Source organism: Tachypleus tridentatus, chromosome 11 (assembly GCF_004210375.1).
Source record: "Tachypleus tridentatus isolate NWPU-2018 chromosome 11, ASM421037v1, whole genome shotgun sequence".
Classification (NCBI taxonomy): Eukaryota; Metazoa; Arthropoda; class Merostomata; order Xiphosura; family Limulidae; genus Tachypleus; species Tachypleus tridentatus.
In genome coordinates this window covers 35,497,467-35,513,280 of record NC_134835.1, presented here as the reverse complement: position 1 = coordinate 35,513,280, position 15,814 = coordinate 35,497,467, and the positions used below count along the sequence as shown (strand labels likewise).

The window sequence follows — 15,814 nt, the reverse complement described above, 5'->3', positions numbered from 1 at the left end:
GACGGGGATTCGAACCCGTGATCCTAGGATTACGAGTCGAACGCCTTAACCCACCTAGCCGTGCCAACCTAAACTGGTTTGCCATAATATTATTCGATATAAAGCAGCAAGATCTCAAAGTTAATGATTTATTAGTTGATTTTGTTCCAAAACAGTTACGTGAATTACACGTTAACTGTAAAAATGTTCGTAATGTGATGAAAAAAGAACATGTATGATTTAACTGATAACGGATATCTTGTTAACCTTTGAAAAACAAATATATGATTTGACTGATAAAATTATCTGAAGTAAACCGAACACAATTAAGGCTCCATGTTAAAAATATGTACATGGTTTGTGAGAACACGTTAGAGGAACCAGGAAACAAATGTTCAAAACGCACAAAGTTAGGAATAAAAACGACAAGTTTGACTCCCTCCCCCTTCCACTACGTCGTTATGTAGTTAACCCAATAAATGTGTTTTCAGCGAGGCGATTTTTTTATTAATGGATAAGGAATGTTTTGGGTTTAAGATAAATTTATATAAAAAGTAAATACTTCACAGTAATCGTTCTGCACTAAACCTAGAAAAAATATTGTTTACATTGCTAAAATAACATTTGTTTACTTAGGTTATCCTGTCGTGGCCCAATACAGAGGCAGTGATAATTAGGGCAGTATTAATACGATACAAAGGTTTATATTTGGCTCTTTTATAAACAATTCCGTGCAGCCATTCATTGTTTAATGTATGTCACTTCGTCGTATAACTCACATTAGCCCTCCTACCTGATTCCTTCCCATCTTTAACTATCGGTGACTTTGATTACAGAAATCTACTTTAAACGATCAGAACCAAACAGTAGCAAACCAATTATTACAGCTAATTTAATATACCGATCTAACGGGGAGTATGCACTGTCAAACTAAAATCATTGGAATGTACCGATTCATCAGCCAAGTGCCCTCCTGGTTAGTTTATTTTTGGCCATTACCAATTAAAATCTGGGTTAGTCCTAAATTTGTGTACAAAGCTAAAAACACAATGTAGATGAAAACCTAAGTTCGTCACGCATTCCTCATCTGTTGAAAACAACATGTTATCCGTATTTACAGAGTATCGTGCTTCATAATCAAGACATCCCCAATTTCTCTCTCTCTCCGGAACAAGCTCTTCCACACCTTTCCTGCTCCAGAATGAACTGGTAGGAGATTTACGACTTCCTGCAAAAGTTGTATTTGAGTTGATGGTTACGCGTGGGGACATCTGGAATTAGTCGTCTGAAGCCAATAACACGAAATGGTACAATCTTGGAAAATAAACCAAACAGCTTCGCCAATGGACAACAACAAAGTCTATTATTGTAATCCAGAACACTGTTCGAGATATTTATACAAACAAAGGCCACACTAATTTTCTCATTCATAACAAATAAGATAAAAAAAAACAAAATACTAAAACACGTTTCACGAGCCCTAATTACACAGAATAAAGCAGATACACGGTAGAAAACAAATAAAATAAAAGCTTTTTATTAGGTACTTAATTTTACAATTTATCTTCCCTTAGAAGAGGGGGGAAGTCAGTTCTACGTGATTTTCACAAACCATATCAAAGATTCTGTGAAGAACATATTTATATCAAATGCGGCTTCTGAAACGTTATTTAACCGCAAAATATTTGTTATTTAAAACTAAAGGCTACCTCTCCCATATAAATAGCCCACAACTGTAACTTTAAGGCTCATAAAATGAAGATTTAAATTATTAACCAAGGGTTAGCCAAAGCTAACACTCGTTTTCTGTCGAACTTTCGAAATCGCCTAGCGTTGAAAATGTAATAACGCGCTTATTTCGAAAACGAAATCAAAACTTTGTTTTTTTCATCTCCGGCAAAGTAAAACATTTAAAATTATACTTCTTAATACTGGAAAATGTAGTTAGGGTCCAAATCTCATTGCCATGTGAGAAATTAAGGCTTAACAAGAAAAATAAAACCTTTTGATAGTAAGTGCAGCCTGACACGCTTACTTCTCGGGAAAAAATGGCACCAGTAAGAAAAACGTAAGAAAACTGGCACACTGAAAATTAAAAGTTTCGACTTTAACCTCCCACTAATACTGGCGCCAATATTTGCCAGTGTAGTTTATTTTAACCTCCCACTAATACTGGCGCCAATATTTGCCAGTGTAGTTTATTTTAACCTCCCACTAATACTGGCGCCAATATTTGCCAGTGTAGTTTATTTTAACCTCCCACTATTACTGGCGCCAATATTTGCCAGTGTAGTTTATTTTAACCTCCCACTATTACTGGCGCCAATATTTGCCAGTGTAGTTTATTTTAACCTCCCACTATTACTGGCGCCAATATTTGCCAGTGTAGTTTATTTTAACCTCCCACTATTACTGGCGCCAATATTTGCCAGTGTAGTTTATTTTAACCTCCCACTAATACTGGCGCCAATATTTGCCAGTGTAGTTTATTTTAACCTCCCACTAATACTGGCGCCAATATTTGCCAGTGTAGTTTATTTTAACCTCCCACTAATACTGGCGCCAATATCACCGTACATTATCCTATACATCTGCTAAATAAATCAATATTAACTGTATAAACACAAAGTCAAGTTCATGAAGTTGACCATAACAGAGCATGAACAATTTGTATACACCAGGATTTCAGGCAACTAATGGAGAAACTTCTTCCAGCTGAGAACACTAGCTTATTCTCGAAAATATGCAACCAGTTTCACATTGTATCCACTTTAAATCATAGTGAGCTAGATGTTGACTATGCCTACCTATTTATTCCTTAATACTCTTTATTTTGAATCTATTTTGCTAGTGATCTTGGAGAAGATTACGAAAACAACAACAACAAATGAACAGGAATTATTCAAAAGTTGATTCGTGCGCTACAACCTAGTAGGCATTGGTGAACCAAAGCAACAAAATTCTAGAAGTACATTTATACACAAAATATATGTTGTTGATGAAGAGATCAAAAATGCGTATTTTTTTTTTTACAGTTTATCCACAAGTCTGTGATAATAAACTTTAAACTGTACTTCACATTGCATGTAAAGATGGTTTCTTTTAGTGATTAATCCAACTTAGTTTTGAAGTCGGAAAGTCGGTAATCGACTTTATATAAGCACGAAAAAATTTCTATTCTTCTGAAAACCAAAATAAAGTGCGTGTATAGGGCTAATTGCGCGCGTGCACACACACACACACACACAAATTTATAACAAAACACTGGAAATATTAGACTATCCTACTTTTTATTTTCATTATTCATATTTTCGACCAGTTTCGTGACCCGAAAGGTCACTTTTGAGGATATAATTTTATTGAGAACAATTATTTTTCTATAAGTATTTAACTTATATTATGTTTATTGGTCATATATTGACTCAAATTCAATATTTATATATCTATAAAAACCTTTTTTCCAAACCTTATGTGGAATTGTGTCCCACCCACCCCAAGTAATATAAATTGCTTTGGCTACAAGATGTCACACGCCAGTCATCATAATATAAACATTCACCTTGAAATTGGACACCAAACTGAGACCCATTCTTTGTATAAACATGTCGCTAGTTTTTGAAATAACAATCTTTGTTCTGATTTAGAGCACACTGAACATAGAAGTATAAGTGAACAATGCCCGCTTTGATTTATGTTATGCATTTGTTACGCATGAACTAAAACAACGGACATAGTTCCATGTAATGCAGTACAGTCAAGCAACTGTATAGCTGGCTCTCTTAAAAAGCGATACGACGACAAGGCAGGGGGTTCCAGACTCAATGTCCACTCAAACAACTTGACAGTTTGTAAGAAAAGAAACAGCTCTCTTTAATGCTGAAAGAAAAGGGAGGATGGACATGAAGGCAGTTAACAACATCTGGGACTCCACCATTCTTTCGGCACGTGCTCCGAGACTTGTAGAAGTAAATTGATACAGTTGTTAAGCCGGGTTCTTCATTATTCATTCATATAGTGCACTGAGCAATTAGATGGAGTCGTCTAACAGTTTCCTTCCAGACAGACAAAGAAGGACCGGAAGTGTCTCCGTTTCCATAAAGAACTCGTTAGTATCACGCTGTTCTGCGGCATCAACAGTAGGTTGGTGGTTACAGATCATAAAACACCTAACAAAAACCCAATTTACAATATGTTTAGTTAGAGATAGATTTATTTACTCTGGTATTTACATGGTTGCAAAACATAACAAAATATATCAATAATTAACTACCAATCTCAGATACCAGTGTGAATATTTATACGTAATACTTCGTAATATCTAAACCAATATTTGACAAACGTCTGTGTGTGTGTGTGTGTGTGTGTGTGTGTGTGTGTGTGTGTGTGTGTGTCCGTCCCCGAGCAAACAGGTGGATCAACTGTCCAAAACAATCTAAATTTGCCATGTCACCCTTAAGACCCCCTTACTCCCAAGGAAGTGACACAAAGGGGTCGGAATTCGGTTCCGACCACCTTACGTTGTGTTGGCTTATAACTGTTGAACCAGAGAGTCATTAAGCCTTGTAATATATTTTAAGGGGATCCCAGAGGAATCACATGGGAGAGTCGTTGTTTTGTTGAGCTCTGCGTTCCTACGTCTTTCCATTGTGTGGAATAAGTGGGTCGGTATCGAACAGAAAAAAAATATTCATTAAAATAAATGCATTAAAAACCGGAACAGTTAGTATTAATTAAAAGTATGGGATAATTATCGTAACAAAACTTTGATGCTGGTTATAAAAAAAGCTTGAATAAGAAAATAAAAATAATTCATGACTATATTCAAAACATGGTCGCAGCTCTTATCCATCAATACAAACATTTGCTCTTTTTTTTTTTTATTTCGCGCAAAGCTACACGAGTGCTATCTGCGCTAGCCGTCCCTTATTTAGCAGTGTAAGACTAGACAGAAGGCAGCTAGTCATCACCACCCACCGCCAACTGTTGGGCTACTCTTTTACCAACGAACAGTGGTATTATATATACTCATATTGTAATGCCCCCACGGCTGAGAGGGCGAGCATGTTTGGTGTGACGGGGATTCGAACCCATGACCCTCAAATTACAACTCGAGCGCCCTTACCACCGGGCCACAGACCTTTGAAGAAACTGCGATATATCTGAAAGTTAATTTTACCTGCGTATTCAAAATGACAAGTTATCTCAAACAGAGAAACTCGAAATTAAAGCTAATCCCCACTTTTCCTCCTATAGTTAATAACAGATCGTGACGTGAAATGAATAACAGTTACATGTAACCTTGGGCTGTCATTGAATGTGTACATAAGGTCGAAATCACAGAAATATTAATAATGGTCTCATGAAGCAGGAAAAATGCCTCATAATTGTAAAATGCATCTTTTGGCTTCTTCGCTTTACGTGGTTATGCGCTCCAAATCAGTAAACTAAGCCTAAAGATTTGTTTTGTTTTGGAATTTCGCACAAAGCTACTCGAGGGCTATCTGTGCTAGCCGCCCTAATCTAGCAGTGCAAGGCTAGAGGGAAGGCAGCTAGTCATCACCACACCACCGCCAACTCTTGGGCTACTCTTTTACCAACGAATAGTGGGATTGACCGTCACATTATAACGCCCCCGGGGGCTGGGAGGGCGAGCCCGTAAGGATCAACTCTTCTGTTAAATGCAGAGCAAAGACACCTGGCTAGAAAAAATTACTTACAGTATAAAAATAATACGCGTGTTATTGTAAGAATGTGGTTGCTTACTTGTAGAACTTACGTTTTAGCGAGGTGTTTCTCCAAAGCATAAAATGAAACATTGTATTTAAAAGAACAAACAACCTGTATTTCACATATCTGGGTAGAAGAACTCAATTAAGAAAATATATCAAGATATTTTGATTCTCTGCAGCTAATAATAAGACATTTTTTGTTCTATTTAATTGTTAAGCAAAACAAAAATACGTAATGTGCTCACCAAGGGTATTGAAACTCGGGTTCTTAGCTTTATAAGCCTCCTGATGTACCGTCGAGCCACAGGGGTTGGAAGGGGAACCTCCGTTTTGAAACACTCGATTAACGGCATGAACAATGAATGACTTGGCCCGGCATGGCCAAGCGCATTAAGGCGTGCGACTCGTAATCCGAGGGTCGCGGGTACGCATCCCCGTTGCGCCAAACATGCTCGCCTTTTTTTGACTCCCCCGCTAGTACAGCGGTATGTCTCCGGATTTACAACGCTAAAATAAGGGGTTCGATTCCCCTCGGTGGGCTCAGCAGATAGCCTGATGTGGCTTTGCTATAAGAAAAAACACACAAACACAAACAATGACTAAGCGAGTCGAACGTGCAAACTGCAAAGCACAAAACCTATTAAACGATCATAACTTAGTCACGCCCACGTCGCATTTCTGTACTATTAATATTAAAATCAGTGAATGTCTGTCTTGTCGCTCAGATTTCCACGGGTTTGTGTAGAAATAAGAATTACGATTCCACATGCTTCTTAAAGTACACTTCGCCGTGTTCAACATGATAGAAGTGTTCCTGACAAGTAGTAAGAACCTGCGATTTTTTCTCGATACGGACACAACGTGAACAAACAATTGGGCACGTTCATGGTTGTCGTGACAGAAACGTGGTTCACTTACCACCACACTGGTGCCGTCAGCAGAATAGACTCAGATGATAACGCACTCATGCACGTGATAACTATAGCACGAGAGTGTTATGATATCTAGAGAATAATAAAAGCTGGAGAGATAGAACTTTGTAACTACTAACATGTGAACCGGAAAAACAAACTGGTCTAGTGTGCGTCTGACCAAGCACAACCGAGGTCTGTCCACCAAGTAGGACCAACAGTGATTCTAAAAATCAGGTGTAGATGAATAATTTTCGAAATGCATGGAGGGAAGTCGTTATAACCCAAGTGTAGATCTAGTTAAACAATTCATGTAATTATTTAACAATATGCTAATAAAATAAACATACTTTCACAGCTATAAAAAATACATTAATTAATAACAATAATCGAATTATTACTGTTTCAATTTCCATTAATACAATATTCATTGCCCATTCTACTGTACGTAGGTTAGCTTTTAATCGCATGCAAACGTATTTATAACATACTGGGAAATGTATATAAAAAAAACTGTCTTGAGAGAGTGTATGCCTGTCTCCAGGGTCTACAGTTTTCCAACTTCCCGATCTCAAATCACCGCGAAGTTTCGAGGGTTGTTAAGTACGGTTACTTGGAAGTTCAAGGTAAATAACGTATTAAAAACCGTTACACTAATATGAGATGCATAGTGAGTAGCGGGGTGAATTTAAAACCATGTCAGTGTGTTCGTGCAAAAGACGAACACGCTTCCAGTCATGGTAAATGTCATTAATAGGTTATCATCTTCCTTTGCTTCCATGATTTTCTTGTAGATTACCATTTTCTTTCACCTCTAAAAATGACAATCTTTCTATTATACTGTACTGTTTTTGTCACCCCTAATCATGGTAATTTTGTTGTTTGTTCCAATCATGGGAAATTTTTGATAAATTACCATTTTTCATTCCATTAACTACTTTACGATAACTGGTTCTTTTCTATATCGGTTATTTACATTTTTTCAACGATGAATATGACATCACACTACGGTAAAATACGTAGAAATATAACAACGATACAAACAAACTTGTCCGAGTATAAAACAGGCCCGACCTGGCCAAGTAGTTAAACCGCTTGACTCGTAATCCGAGGGTCATGGGTTCGAATCCCCGTCACACCAAACATGCTCGCCCTTTCAACCGTGGGGGCGTTATAATTTCAGAGTCAATCCCACTATTCGTTGGTAAAAGAGTAGCCCAAAAGTAGGCGGTGGGTGTTGATAACTAGCTGCCTTTCCTTACCTCTAGTCTTACACTGCTAAATTAGGGACGGCTAGTGCAGATAGCCCTCGTGTAGCTTTGCGTGAAATTTAAAAACAAATACAATAACCTGTCCGAGTGAATGTACTCTTGCGTACGTTATACGTAAAAAATTAGAAAGCCAGTTGTGAACCGAAAAACCGAACAAAATCAATTGTAAAGCGTGTGACCAAAATTTCTATAAATATTGGTTCAAGACGTGCGACACAATATCGATTTAGACAAGTTTTGTGTCTTAATTATAAAAATGAACCGTATTCCACCCGTCTTACAAACCTTGAAATTACCATTGGTTTAGGGGTTAAATAATCGTTTAAAAACATTTTTACCTAGTAATTTTTGAACCAATCAAATGGTAAGTGTAGCTTTTGGATCCGCCCAAGTCTTAATCATTTATACGTCACATGGCAAGAAAGGCGTTCCAAATATATAATCTTTCAATCCTTGCTACACACTAACTGTTTTTTTGTTCTTTTATGTAGCTGCAAAGGTAATTTTTGTTGCCAATGTGGTCTTACTCTACAAATATTGGGCACGTTATATTAAAGCAGTCTAAAGCCTCCTCTAAGTCGTTACAGTCCATGTCGTCACGTCATGTTTTATCTGATGACTGTGGATTCTGGCAAGAGCTAGGAAGCGTAGTTATCATTGGAAAATACTCCATTGTGAGGATTGCATGCCTAAAGCACAATGGTCCTAACCGTAATCCATCTAGTTACGAAGACCATGGTTTCCCCAGTTAAGAGACCATTCGCACAGCAGTTCGTTCCAGGAAACTCCCAATCTGAAAGCACGTTTATGATTCGAGTGTATACTTTTCGTCGGAAAAGGCGATCATTTTAAGTGGCACCACAAATGCCAATTTATGTCCAAATATAATTAAGTTTCATATCGTTTCACTATAACTTTATATCGACAGCAGACGCTTCATGGCTTGCTAATTTATATATTCAACAGTTTTAATATATAGTACTGAATCTTCTGTAAATTCACTGAAATATATATTTTCTAACAAAATGAACGTTAAAATGGAAAGGTGCGACAGAATGTCAATAAGCAGTGTTGACAAGTTGCTACTGCAAATATGTCGTGATTATATGTAAATTAGGCACAAACACAGTAAAATAGCTAGTCACAATCACTCCTTATAAACTGGGATCGTTTATAATGCTAGGCGAACACTTGAGACAACTGTATTTAGAACATAAGTGAATGAAACGTGAACGTCTTACGGCTTTCGGAAAGTTATTTCTTCAACAATGGTCGAATTTCAAGAACTGAGAATCCACTTTCCGAAATCACTTTATGCGTTTCTTTATCATATTGTGCACGTGCAGCTTATATCTAGTTCACTTGCACAAATCGTATTGTCCACACGTTTCATCTCCACATTCCTTCTTTCACATAAGTTAAGACTAATTATATACCAGTCTTCATCAAAGGTCCTACTTCCTCCATCCAGTGCTTCATACAGAGTAAGGGCCATATTATCGTAATCACAAGTTTCACCATCTCCTCCCTTTCCAAGACTAAGTATCATTAGTTGCTTATAGTCTTAAACTCAGATATTTAGAATAACAATATAATTTAACTTACTTATATGATCGTTACTATAAAAAGGTATCAAAACTTTAGTGAATTTTTTTTCCTTATTCTGTGTTTTATCTGTTTTATGAAGTTCTGTGTGTCTATCTGTTTTGAAGTTCGCGCAATGCTACTCGAGGGCTATCTGCGCTAGCCTTCCCTAATTTAGCAGTGTAAGACTAGAGAGATGGAAGCTAGTCATCCCCACTAACTCTTGGGCTACTCTTTTACCAACGAATAGTGGGATTGACCATCACATTATATCGCCCCCACGGCTGAAAGTAAAATAAATGAATCGATTTTATTTGAGCATGTGGCAAATAAATCTCTCCCTAGAAAAAAAATGTTGAAACAGCTGAAATTTGACTAGGAAGTAAATATTGGAGAAAATGTAGAAATTGAGAATCTAAAAAATATCAGTTTTAAAACAGGCTCTCGGTCCAAGTGCGAAAAGAAAATGAACTATTAGTTTTGTAAACTTTTGTGTTCACGGTAGAGATTGCGCTGAGGGTGTGAAGCAGGTTGACAGAAATTGGAAGTACGACTTAAACTCACTCTGTTAACAAAATCAAGGCTTTCGTACCATATTTAGAATACACAACTTTAGAGAGAAATATACCTTCATAATAAAATCAAGTTTCCTTCATATAACTCTAAACTGTCATAAAATAAAGCATTGTTTTTCACTTACAACTAATTTCGCACATTTCAATAACCCAATGTGAGCAAACAATTATGTAACCTTTGGGCGAGGGCTACATAATTTACATATCAGTAAGTATTCCTTAAACAACAAACCGTGCGACTAACATGAAAACCGTTACACTCAACCAGCAGACCGTGCAACTAATGTAATAACCGTTACACTCAACCAACAGACCGTGCAACTAATGTAATAACCGTTACACTCAACCAACAGACCGTGCAACTAATGTAATAACCGTTATACTCAACCAACAGACCGTGCAACTAATGTAATAACCGTTACACTCAACCAACAGACCGTGCAACTAATGTAATAACCGTTACACTCAACCAACAGACCGTGCAACTAATGTAATAACCGTTACACTCAACCAACAGACTAATGTAATAACCGTTACACTCAACCAACAGACCGTGCAACTAATGTAATAACCGTTACACTCAACCAACAGACCGCAACTAATGTAATAACCGTTATACTCAACCAACAGACCGTGCAACTAATGTAATAACCGTTACACTCAACCAACAGACCGTGCAACTAATGTAATAACCGTTACACTCAACCAACAGACCGTGCAACTAATGTAATAACCGTTACACTCAACCAACAGACCGTGCAACTAATGTAATAACCGTTACACTCAACCAACAGACCGTGCAACTAATGTAATAACCGTTACACTCAACCAACAGACCGTGCAACTAATGTAATAACCGTTATACTCAACCAACCTAACTTATTACTAGTTTCTATCCTCAGTAACTGTCAGTAGTTTCAACAGTTGCTTACCTGGACACAGTTGATATAAAACACTAAAGTTTTTAGTACACTCCCAATTCCAGTGTAATCTGTATTTATACAGACTCCAGGTACCACCCATTCATCATGTCGACAAACTACGAGACAAAACTTGCGTGCAACTGGGAGAGGCGAGCATTATTAACCTTGTTGTCAACAGGTTCCTTCATTACCTACCGAATGGACTTATCTATCAATCACGTTTATCAGCGCTCAGATACAGTAAATATACTGATAAGGCTTGACTGAGCACATTTAATCGCAATGGATGGCCTTCCAAAACTGCAGAATAATCCAACCCATTACATTCCTTCTAACACACATTACACATTCGACTCATGAATATATATATTGTAAACATTATTTGCGTGCATGTTAAGCTTCATTAACGGTACAATCAAATACCTCATAAAACTATTCAAGTCGTGCTTAGTAAATGTTGTATTAACGAATGAGAGAGAAACCGCTGAACGAACTAACTCATCTTGGTAACATCCGTGTTTTGTTTCGCCTTCCGAGCTAAAGTTATATTATGAGAAATCATAACGGACATACATAAACAAACAGCTCCATTACTAAATTAGAATAATGTCAGGCACTACTGGAAAGAAAGAAAAACTAAAGAAATTGGGTGCTTTCAACACTAACAGTGCAGTTACCAAATCAGGGCGTGCGCATGCGTGTGGAAGAAACGGACCCCCCGAAACAGATGTGAAGGCGATTGATACTGTTAAAGGGTTATATGTGTAGCCAGAACAATGACAAACTACGCAAGCGTATAGTACAATATTGCACAGTAAACAGAATTTTGACAAATATGTACACAGTAAAGACGTTGACTTCAAAGGTGACAATTAAGACAGAAGCAGAAAAATCACACAAAATTAATTCTCCACTAATATAATGTTTAAGATTACGTAATGAAAAAACTGAAAACTTTTTTATACTGTGAATTATACGCTATTATAGACTTTTTTTTTTTGGCTATGTTTTCAAGTGCTGAATCTTTTACTTAACTTGGATATTTCCTTACTGAATATAAATATATAACGTTTAATGTATTATAGAAACTGATTCACATCAACAGCGCGGAATTTCGCACCCAACAATATGATATGTTCGTTTCTAAAATGTCGGACCACTACTGCTAAAATTACGTATTATAACTTACAATTATATGACTTGTACCAGAAACACCCCTGTTGTTTGGCTCAATCTAGGTCACACCCGTAGCACGAAGAAAGGAAAGACATCAGGTGAATGGTTCAAAGATTAAATCAAAATGTAATTGACATTACCACTAAACTAGTATAGCAACTACACGATGGCGACTAAATTACTACGACATAAAAAATAGGTCAAGGAAATTTTAATTATATGACCTCTGTGCAAACAAATTTCTAGCAACTTCAGCTCAACATTATACCATTTAAAAATATATATATATAACTATTCTTAACTTAGTATCCTTGAAGTACACCGAATCCTCTACAATCGATGAACCATAACTACGTCCTAATGATAACATTATCAGACGACAATCTGACTGCTACAGTTAATTATCAATACGTATACTATTCCGCACTTTTACGAACACTTACTATTACCGTGTGCATTTATAACAGACTTCCCAAGAAAGGCTTGAACAAGTGGTTTGAGCTTTCAATAAATCGTTTTAGTCAGTTAGACAAACAGTTATAATTAGGAAAAATGATCCGTTTGGAAGTGCGTTTAAAGTCAATGTTAAATGATCGAGATGAACCGAATAGACACGGTCTACACGAGAACTAAAGCCGTACAACAACAATATAACTCGTGCAAGACAACGATATCTTGTTTGGTTATCATGCGACTTTGATACGTAGCTGTTTCGTAACAGAATAAACACCTTTCCTTACGTGTGAAAACACGACAGCAGTTCTATACTACTGAAAAGTCCACGCATCAATGAATCACAAAGTGGCACATTTATCTTTAGAAGTTCGTTGGTACCTTTGGGCTAATTCTAGTCTAACAGAAATAAAAGCAGCTAACATTTATAAATAACATTAAAATCACCCTTCGTTCAAAGAATCGTAGAGAACATACACGACAAACACACATATATTAAAGCCTGAGGCACACTGTCAGATAATCACAGCAAAAATAGTTTAACATGTACGACTTTTAAAACAATTGCGTATAGATACGAATGTCATAATATTATTATTATTTGGTTTGTTGGGGGGAGGCTCCTAAAAAAAATTAAGTTTTCTATTATGACATATGAAGTGAACGTTTTTAAATCATTTCATTTCATTTAAATATAAAAACGGAATTGCAGAAATACAATAACGCTGTGGAATTCCAAACACTGTGATTATTACAAAACACTTTTAAGTAGTTAGAATCCCAGTACTGTGAGCTAATATTTATTATCAGTGACCACGAATAATAAAAAGGCCAAGGTATATTGCGACGCACAACCGGTAAAAAGTAAATTGTACTGACAAGGATGGCTGCTTATGATTAGGCGTGGCCATGAAACGATTTACAAGTTAATGAGCTACAATAGCGACACCTTTGACCGTATATATTATTATTCTTACATAGTGTGCAACAAAGAATAATTTGTGATCTTCGTGAGAGCGAGAACTCATGGTTCATGTAGAATGAAACAGGAAACATTTACAATAAGTTCTATATTCTGAACCAGTTGGGGCCAGCAGAACACTTGAAGTCAAATTAGTATCTTTAATGCAACAGTATGTCTTTAAACACAGGATTTCTAGAATAATACGAAAAAGATTTTAATCGCAGTTACCGAAATCTGAACATTTACTTTGTCGTATGCCTAAATTTAGTTAAGCCTTTATTAAATACGGCTGATGTTCGATAAAAAGCTAAATTAACACCGTAACTCGTGTACGTTTTTTTCTTTACCAAAATCTGCCGTACTTAATACTATCAATAAATAAAAGTAGAATGTTATTCTATGGAACCAGTTCACCCAAAATATGTCAGTTATCCTAAACAGTGCATTTCACAAATAAACGAACACTCGCACATAAACCCAACCTGAACACCCATAACGAACGTTAGATCTTTTATAAACGTTTTAATATGTTGTATAAAATGTCTACAAAGGAATATTTACATCCGTTGAAATGAATTGCTCGCGCATGCGTATTTAGATAATACGGTCCGCGCGCGATTTCAGGACAGATAAAAACACTTAACACACTCGGCGGATTTTTTCTCATTGGAGATTTTACACACTTTATTTATTTAAATCACACCACAAATAGCCGGATGATAAAAATACAGAGAAGAAATAATACGGTTCCGTTTCAGATCGTTTTCAGAAATGTTTGCGTTTCACATACAAGATATTTCCCTCTAATGCCTACGTTTCAAAACAGTAATAAGCGACCACATTCTATAAAATTGTAAACATCTTTTTCGACCCAGAAATGTTGTTAAACGTGTTTTTGTTTCAGATACGTCACAGTGAACGTTACCTCTACTTATTGTAGAAACACGAGTCGTAGACGAGTGGAGGAAGCACAAGTTATCGGAGAGAGGGGCGGGGCAGTCCGGGCGAGACCTGAACATTGTAATTATAGAGAAATGAGGGAGTATGGTCCTCGAAAAATGCGACACGAAAGTCATTTATGGAATTCAAATGTAGCCATTCTAAAATTTAACAAAGTAAAATGTGGACAGGTAGATAGTATATGGCATATTATTTACAATAATTAACCTGACCCTACCCAATATAGAGAGAGGGAGGGCCGAAGCTCTCCCTCCCCCCCGCCATTCCTTCGGCCATTCTATAAATATCTTCGAGTAATAACTCGGGCTCTGCATGGTCAGGTGATTAGGACGCTCGACTCGTAGTCTGAGGGTCACGGGTTCGAATCCCCGTCACACCGAACATGCTGGCGACATGTGACGGTCAATCCCACTATTCGTTGTTAAAGAGTAGCCTAAGAGTAGACGGTGGGTGGTGATGACTAGCTGCGTTCCCTCTAGTCTTACGCTGCTAAATTAGAAACGTCTAGCGCAGATAGCCATCGAGTAGCTTTGCGCGAAATTCAAAAAACAAACAAACAAAGAACAGGTCGGCATTAATGCACAAAATATACCATTTATTCCAAACAGTGCATCTCATAACTAACATTTCGCTTTCAAAACCAACATGAAAACCTGTACTGAACATCATGTTACACCCAGCAAACCAGTGGGCGTATAACCTATGGTTATTATAGTGCAAACGTAATGCTTAAACTACGGTTTTACACTTTTTTTTTTTTTTCAGTCTAATGATCATTGTCGCTATGACAAATTTTAATTTCTTTAACCAAGTTACGAACAGTGGTTTACAGGCCTACCTATTTTCGTGCTCTAACGTATATCAATGACAAATTTCAGGTCCGCAAAAGTGATTTCGTAAAATACGAGGATTTCTTAAAGAGTTGAGTGAAAATTTTAACCTTCAAGCAAACCTCGAGGGGTAAACGAATCGTTAGATGCCACTTACAATAAGATGCGATCAACAGTTCGGGAAGAGTTACGTGACACGCATACAGAGAACCTTATTATATACGTATCTCATAACTCACGTCATACATATAAAAAACCAACCTGAACACCCCGTAAGAAACATTATTTTACGACTAGCGAACCCGTCATGCTTACTGGGCACAAGACTTAAAATTTATTTGTGTTTGAGTTAAAACGAAATGGCAAGTTAATTTTTTCTTCAAATTATTTAGTTCACAAGTTTAGTTGATGAGAACTTAACCACTATCAAGTACTTCTGCTACCAGGACATCCAATCAT

At 36.9% G+C, this 15,814-nt stretch overlaps 1 protein-coding gene across 13 annotated transcripts in view; it reads right to left on the bottom strand.

Annotated features, from left to right (window-relative positions):
- Positions 1 to 15,814, bottom strand: part of LOC143231919 (protein TANC2-like) — a 123,244-nt gene that overhangs the window by 51,677 nt on the left and 55,753 nt on the right. For 5 of the 13 annotated variants that reach the window (XM_076466756.1, XM_076466760.1, XM_076466757.1 and 2 more), the window contains exon 1: positions 1,043 to 1,264. The exons of 6 other annotated variants lie outside the window; for them this stretch is intronic. In XM_076466756.1, coding sequence (XP_076322871.1) covers positions 1,043 to 1,250 — 208 coding nt within the window. In that variant the 5' untranslated portion in view covers positions 1,251 to 1,264. Of the gene's footprint in view, positions 1 to 1,042; positions 1,265 to 10,981; positions 11,088 to 12,591; positions 12,935 to 15,814 lie in introns of those variants that run through there. 2 more of the 13 variants (XM_076466765.1, XM_076466759.1) reach the window with 2 other exon arrangements.